Source organism: Etheostoma spectabile, chromosome 2, assembly GCF_008692095.1.
Source record: "Etheostoma spectabile isolate EspeVRDwgs_2016 chromosome 2, UIUC_Espe_1.0, whole genome shotgun sequence".
Taxonomy (NCBI): Eukaryota; Metazoa; Chordata; class Actinopteri; order Perciformes; family Percidae; genus Etheostoma; species Etheostoma spectabile.
The window spans coordinates 15794067-15801275 of record NC_045734.1 but is presented as its reverse complement, the minus strand read 5'-3'; the positions used below and the strand labels follow the sequence as shown (position 1 = coordinate 15801275).

Below are 7209 nucleotides of genomic sequence, written 5' to 3'. Positions count from 1 at the left end.
CCGTTAACATTCCCTGATGGGTATTTTCATGAAATCTACAACATGAAATTTTTTTTTTTTAATGTTGGCTGGGTGAGATTAGCCTACGGGATTTTGTACAGTGAGGGAAAAAGTATTGGATCCCACGATGATTTTGTATGTTTTCCCACTGACAAAGAAATGATCAATCTATAATTTTAATGGTAGATTTATTTGAACAGTGAGAGAAAGAATAACAAGAAAATGTTATAAATTGATTTGCATTTTAATGAGGGAAATAAGTATTTGACCACCAAATCTGGAGTGGCCAAGCCAGTCTCCAGACCTTAATCCCATAGAAAATCTGTGGAGGAAGCTGAAGGTTCGAGTTGCCAAACGTCAGTCTCAAAGCCTTAATGACTTGGAGAAGATCTGCAAAGAGGAGTGGGACAAAATCCCTCCTGAGATGTGTGCAAACCTGGTGGCCAACTACAAGAAACGTCTGACCTCTGTGATTGCCAACAAGGGTTATGTCACCAAGTACAGAGTCATGTTTTGCAGAGGGATCAAATACGTATTTCACTCATTAAAATGCAAATCAATTTGTAACATTTTTGACATGCGTTTTTCTGTGTTTTTGTTGTTGTTATTCTGTCTCTCACTGTTCAAATAAATCTGATCTGACCATTTCTTTGTAAATGGGCAAATGTACAAAAGGGGATCAAATACTATTTTCCCTGACTGTAGGTTGGGTTCTTGAGCCGTGTGTTGCCAATTCTCACATCGGTTTGAATTATGTTTTATATTTTTTATTTGCTCTCACAATGACTTCCTACTGTCAGGGGTGCAACTGAAATAATAGGCTAAAGCAACAACAGTTTATGTAAAGCACAACTGTAATTATGGTCAGATCTTGTGCCTGACTGATGGGGAAGTGATATTGATAAGCGTTGTGATTTACGCATTTACATCGTTGGCTATTTTGTTGCCAGCGTCCTTCCTGTTATAGGAAGCAGTGACTGTACTGCGTTTTGCCTGTAAAACCTTGTCTGTGTTCTTCATATTTGTGTATAATTATTGTTTGCTCTTCTTATGCGGCTCTGGTAGAAGTTTTGTCATCATGTCATCATGGGAAACCCTCGGTTGATTGAACTAGTTGTTAACCACCGTCGTGACACAGCTTGTGCGGTTGTTAGGTCAGGTGAAGCCAGGTAACTGAAATAAATCCAGGGCATGTTGATCTCGATTCATAGTACAGGCTTCAACTCTACTTCACAGCACATTGAAGAGTAGTGTAGTGGCACCATTCTCACCTGTACGTTTGTCTGTAGCTGTTGTTGTTGTTGTTGTTGTACTTGTACTTGTTGCTGCTGCTGCTGTTGTTGTTGTTGCTGCTGTTGCTGTTGTTGTTGTTGTTGTTGTTGTTGCTGCTGTTGTTGTTGTTGTTGTTGCTGAGTGATCATACCTGGAGTAACACTCTGGCCTGTGGTCTGAGAGCTCATAGACTGCAAATAAACAGATAATCAAGAGAATTATGACAACTGATGTGTAAGAATTTGTACATTTTGATTACATTTCCATAACAAAACTGCATTATAAAACAGGATTGAATGAATCAAATTAAATCTCTATTTTCATTACTTGTGGCCATAAAAATCTGTATCTTTCAAAACAAGAAGTCCTAGTTACTTGGTGTTGACCAATTGAGTCTCACCTGACTGCTGATGGATGAGCGACGCTGTGATGTCATCTCCATGGTGGAGCCCAGTGACTGCCGAGGAGGTGTGGCCGTGTCCATGTGTAGCTTGGAGGCTGTTGCTGCAAAGAGAGAGAGAATCATTGATGATTAGGAGTCATATCCAGACCGTGCGGATGATATTGTATCATCTTACTGCAAGCCTTCCCATCCCATTAAACTCAAGAACTGATGCGTCACTGACTCGTCATTAGAGTATTACATCAGGGTATAATGAATTAATATTATGTATGTACATGCAACTGTGTGTGTGTCCTTACAAGTGCAGGTGTTGTCAGAGACATGTGATGAGGACTTGTGAGAACTCTGTGAGGAGGTTGAGTGTGTTCGGCTGCGGTCAAATCGTTCCAGAGCCTCCTTGAGGCTGGACGTATTCAGCTGTGACTCTGAGCCAGAGTCCTGACTCTAAAAATAAGCAGAGGAAAAAAAAACACTTGACATCCAGTCCTTTCAAAAAAGAAAAAAAGTCAGAGTGCAAACAGGTGAAAATGACAGGGCTTATGGGTAAGTGGCAAAGGATCATTCACGATAAAATACACTGCATGTGCTTTAGCCTGCCATCCTACCAATAGATAATAATTACCAGCTATTAGAAAGACTACCCAAAAGGATAATTTATTAACAAATATATGTGAATCAATTTGTGAGATTAACAACCATTATTCTGGTGTGCTATCTGTTTGTGAATTCCATCCAAAGTTTGATTTATGATAAATCTGTCACTTATCAAAGGGATTGAGATAATATCAGAAAAACAACAAGAGATTTGTAGATAGTGTGAGAAATACTCACTGACAGTAGCAACTTGCTGACAGAAGTTAATGTTTAATACATGTGGGAAAAAATAAGCTTTTGGCTTCCTGTTTACAGTTTACATTAGAAACAAGTTTTTGGGATTTATTTGGTGAGCCTTTCGACGTATTTGACAACATGATTTAATAAAGCGGAATATATATTTTTTGTGTTTAATACATTGTCACTAGAGAATTTCAGCAAATGAATTAATAAAAGTTGTTACACTACCGATAGTTTAAATTTGTCCCTCAGGCTTAAACTAAAAATTCAACCATAATATGTTTGTTTGTTGCTTTACAACTTCTCCTCCATACTTGATATATTGTGATACCTTTAATTATTCAGCTCATCCATTGATGACAACAGATTTCTCACCTTATTCGTAACTTCTGGGTTAGACTCCTCAATGCCAAGCTCTCTGCGATGTTCTGCCCTCACCTCTGCATAGCTGCATTTAAGACAATAAAGAAGGTGTTAGAGACAACCCCGTGAAGAACCAGCAAAGTTGTTTCCATAAGAGATGAAGAAAAGTTTGTGAAATGTTTGCATATGAGGAGCCATGTATTTTTGAAAGATTATTTTTGGGGCATTTTAGGCCTCTATTTTGACAGGACAGCTGAATACATGAAAGGGGGAGAGAGGGGGGAATGACATGCAGCAAAAGGCAGCAGGTCAGAGTCAAACAAGCGGCTGCTGTGTCGAGGAGTAAACCTTCACACATGGGCGCACGCTTCACCAATTGAGACACCCCGGAGTTGTTTATTATCACAGACTCTTAACAATGGTTTGGAAATGTTTAATGATCAGAACCAAAAACTAGCATTGATAATTGTAACATCACTGAAAAGGTACAGGGAAGCTACAATACCTGACTACAGTGTGGGTACAGACAATAAACTCAGGTCGAGAGTTCCACTGATGATAGGTGATGTAGTAGTGCGTCTGAAGCCAGATCCACTGTTGACCTTTAGTCAGGAAACGATAGTAGCAAGACTTTCCTTTACCATACTGCATCACTGAACAGCAGAGAGACAGAGGCAGACAAAAGCAGAGTTGTTACAATCAACAAGCAAAGAAAGCCTTCTAAAACAGATCTCAACTGATAGTGTATAAATATGAGCTCTTACAGTGTTCGTGACACTTGGCTAATGTCTCCAGGTCGTCCACATGGTAATAGTCGTACCCTGATGTTCCCAGAACCTCAAAAGGCAGGTAGCCTATGATTGGTGGAGCTCTAAAAAGGAGAAATGTAGCTCAGCGTAAATTCTTTCAGGAAGACCTAATTATTAATTCATGAACTCCTAAATCAATTCAGCTGTTATCCTAATAAATGTAGAGTTTATCATGCGTGTATGATTGTCACATATCTGCTCTCCTGATTGAAACGGTATTCTTGGAAATCATACTGACACAAAAAAACAAAAAGTAGGCTTTACAAAGTCCGAGAGCTCAAAGGTCTAAGTGACCTAGACAAACTGTGTATTAAATCCTTTCAGTAAAAGGTATTCAAAGAGGAGAAACTTGATGCAGATCAAAAGTACATGGGGCCATATTTTAACGACCTAAGCACACAGCGTGAAGCACATGGCACAGGTGTGTTTATGGCGTGTCCAAATCTACTTCTGCTAGTCGGACATCAGAAAAAAGGGTCTTGCGCCAGGCGCATGGTTCAAAAGGGTTGTACTTAGTGTCTTCATTAATCATAGGTGTGTTTTGGTTGTAACATGCGATAAACCAATCAGAGTATTTCCCATTCCCTTTAAAAGCCAGGTGCATTTGTACCTTTGCGCAATGCTATTATGATGCTATTATGATTTGCACCGTCATATTTTCATTTGTAATCTTTTGCATGTGTATGTGCTGCTGCTCTTCCCTGTGTGTGTTACAAGCAGAGTGTGCGCGCGCTGTGCATAAGCTTAGGCGCATTTTACTCATTCTAATTTTACTAATAACAATGAAATGCTGCGCTATTGACTTTAGACCAGGTTTTTGTTGGTCAATGGCGCGATCACTTCCCACTGCCTCAAGACAGCAATACACCAAGAATGCACCTGAACACACCTCCTTGTAAGACCAGCACGCCCATGGGCGCAAAGATGCACACATTTGCATTTGCTATTTAAACAACGTGGTTGCAGAACGGGAAATTGAAACTAGCAAAGACAAGAGCAAGATAGGGCCCTGAATCTCAAAGAAACTAGTATTATGTAAATGCAATAGTCGGGTTATGCTTGAAGAGAACTAATTTGTACAACGTGTTGTCCAGCCACATTGGAAAATAAAAGTGTAATTTGTTCTGAACAGCCACACTGGAGGGTGGAGTGAAAAGCTGGCTGCCATAGAGAGGGGGGAGACGTGATATTGTTTAAATACGGTGCACATTTTTAAGACAGTCTCTCCTGAAAGTCACTTATAGTGTTGCACTTGGTTTTTCACATGAAAAGTGAAAAAAAAAAAAAAAACGTTTTGTGAAAAATGAAAAAAGAGAAGGTCAAATCCTGGCTCCTTTCTCACTTCCACAAAGCTGGCTAATCACAGTGTAAAGCGAGTGTAAATGTCAGATTGTCGTTATTATCTTCCACCAATCCTACGTCAAAATATGCAACCACCCGACAAGCATTTCTGACAGCATATATTGGCAACTTAAGGAGCAACAATTAAACGTGTGTGTTTGTGTGTTTACCTATGGTCTAAGAAGAGGAACTTCCATTCTAGACTGTGCCTTGAGGTGAATTCTTCATTGAGCTCCTCCACTGTACACATTTCCTATGAATATAAAAACAACAGAAGAGAAATGAGAAGCATATTTGATACATTCATTAATGAATGCCTCAGTGGAATTTTATTTTTATGTGTGAGTGTGTGTATACGTGTCCAAGGCTACCTTGATGAACTGAGGTTTGGCCAGCCGAACAGTGGCTACAAAGCACACCTGGTCATCGAACGCAGGTTGTAGTGAGCGCTGTAAGACCCCTGCTAGACCATTCCTCGTCACGTTGGGAACTGCACATCACAGAGCAGAGATTTCCATTAAAAAGGTTATTTGCTCAAGGAATATGCCAGTCAAGGAATACACATATTGCTGTGTTCAATGTAGGGGCAACTATGGCTCAATCGTAGAGCAGCCACCTGCCAATCAGTAGTTCAATCCCTGGCCCTGCGGTCCCATGTCGAAATGTCCTTGGGCAAGACAATAAACCCCGTGTTGCTCCCGATGCTGCCCCACCAGAGTGTAAATGTGTGTGAATGTTTAGCTGATGAGCAGATGGAACCTTGTACGGCAGCCTCGGCCAAGGTGCATGAGTGTGTGTGAATGTTGAATGGTTCCTATACTATGGAAAAGCGCTTTGAGTAGTCATCTAGACTAGAAAAGCGTTATATAAAAACAGTCCATTTACAATGATATCTAAGTCAGCGGTTTTTAAACGTTTTTTAATAATGTACCCCCACTTAAAATATTTTTTAATCTTTTGGTAGAAAAAAAAAGTAAAGCTTTATAAAGAGGCACAATACAGAGCTGCACAATCAGTGTCTGCTTTTCTAAACAACAATATTGTAACTGAAAAACACTTATTAAATTGCATTATTATTTTTATGCATGGCATATGGTGATATCAATAGATATTTTTTAGATTAACATTTAAAAGAAATCTCATATACCCCCTGCAGTTCATAGGGGTACCCGTAACCCTTTTGAGAAACACTGAACTAAGTGACATACCATTGTTGAGTGACTTGAAGTTGCCAATGAACTTTACATATTCATAGACAGGTGGTTCTTTGGGGTCAATGGCGCCTCGCAGCAAATGGCAGCAGAACTCTAGGTGGTTCTTAGCTGGAGACAAAAAGTACAAAGTCAGGTTGAGTCAGAAATATGATTGTTTTAACATTCAGTAATTACATTGTTAATGCGTTTAAAATGTTTCATAAACTTACAAAATTAGGTAGAGTTATAAAAAACTTCAAACACTAGAGAACTTTTCCCACTTCGGTCCCCTTACAGGTTGGGAGCAGAATTGTCCTATTATGTCCCAATATGTCTCATAATGTCTCATTAAAACTAGAGATCTACTACCCGATCAGGCAAACTTGCATAGTGCAATTATCGCCGGTAAAGAGCCGCAAAGCAAATGCAGAAGTGCTGTTCACCCTGTTACTAGTTGATAAACCACTGAAACAATTTTGGAAACATTATTTTAAGTTCCAAAAGGTTACATAGTGTTTCTTTAAATTGTCTTCTATTTAATATTTTCAGATATATATTCAATATGTTTTATTAGAGTCAATGGGATAAGCCTCTAGTTTGTCTTATTTTCTTTCTGTCAAATTTTCTTTGAATGTGAGGGCCCAAAAACACATTTATATGACTTTAAAAATCTGATAACAGCCTTTAAGCTGTGCATCGTAAAGTACATACAGTAAGTAAATGTTGCACTGAATGATATTCCTATTTAATCCCCAAATACAGAAAACAGTACTGTGTTATTAGATAGATTAAACAAAAAGCAAGAAGTGTGTAATAAGACTGGTTGTGTTACTGACTCTTCAGGTAATCAGAGCTAAGGTTCTCGTGGTCGGTGGGGTGAGTGGACAGAGCCTTGTACACATCAGAGTGTTCCCCAATTGGCAGGAAGTTTAACATGTTCTGGTCCACCAAGTCCGTCTGAGAGACACACACACACACACACACACACACACAC

At 39.3% G+C, this 7209-nt stretch overlaps 1 protein-coding gene across 5 annotated transcripts in view; it reads right to left on the bottom strand.

The window, feature by feature from the left end:
• clockb (clock circadian regulator b) overlaps nucleotides 1-7209 on the bottom strand; it is a 26698-nt gene that overhangs the window by 13275 nt on the left and 6214 nt on the right. For all 5 annotated transcript variants that reach the window (XM_032543909.1, XM_032543927.1, XM_032543935.1 and 2 more), the window contains exons 9-18: nucleotides 7052-7172; nucleotides 6231-6344; nucleotides 5394-5512; nucleotides 5193-5275; nucleotides 3637-3743; nucleotides 3378-3525; nucleotides 2885-2957; nucleotides 1975-2119; nucleotides 1673-1776; nucleotides 1272-1463 (exon numbers count right to left, since the gene is read on the bottom strand). In XM_032543909.1, the coding sequence (XP_032399800.1) occupies nucleotides 1272-1463; nucleotides 1673-1776; nucleotides 1975-2119; nucleotides 2885-2957; nucleotides 3378-3525; nucleotides 3637-3743; nucleotides 5193-5275; nucleotides 5394-5512; nucleotides 6231-6344; nucleotides 7052-7172 (1206 nt within the window). The remainder of the gene's footprint in view (nucleotides 1-1271; nucleotides 1464-1672; nucleotides 1777-1974; nucleotides 2120-2884; nucleotides 2958-3377; nucleotides 3526-3636; nucleotides 3744-5192; nucleotides 5276-5393; nucleotides 5513-6230; nucleotides 6345-7051; nucleotides 7173-7209) is intronic.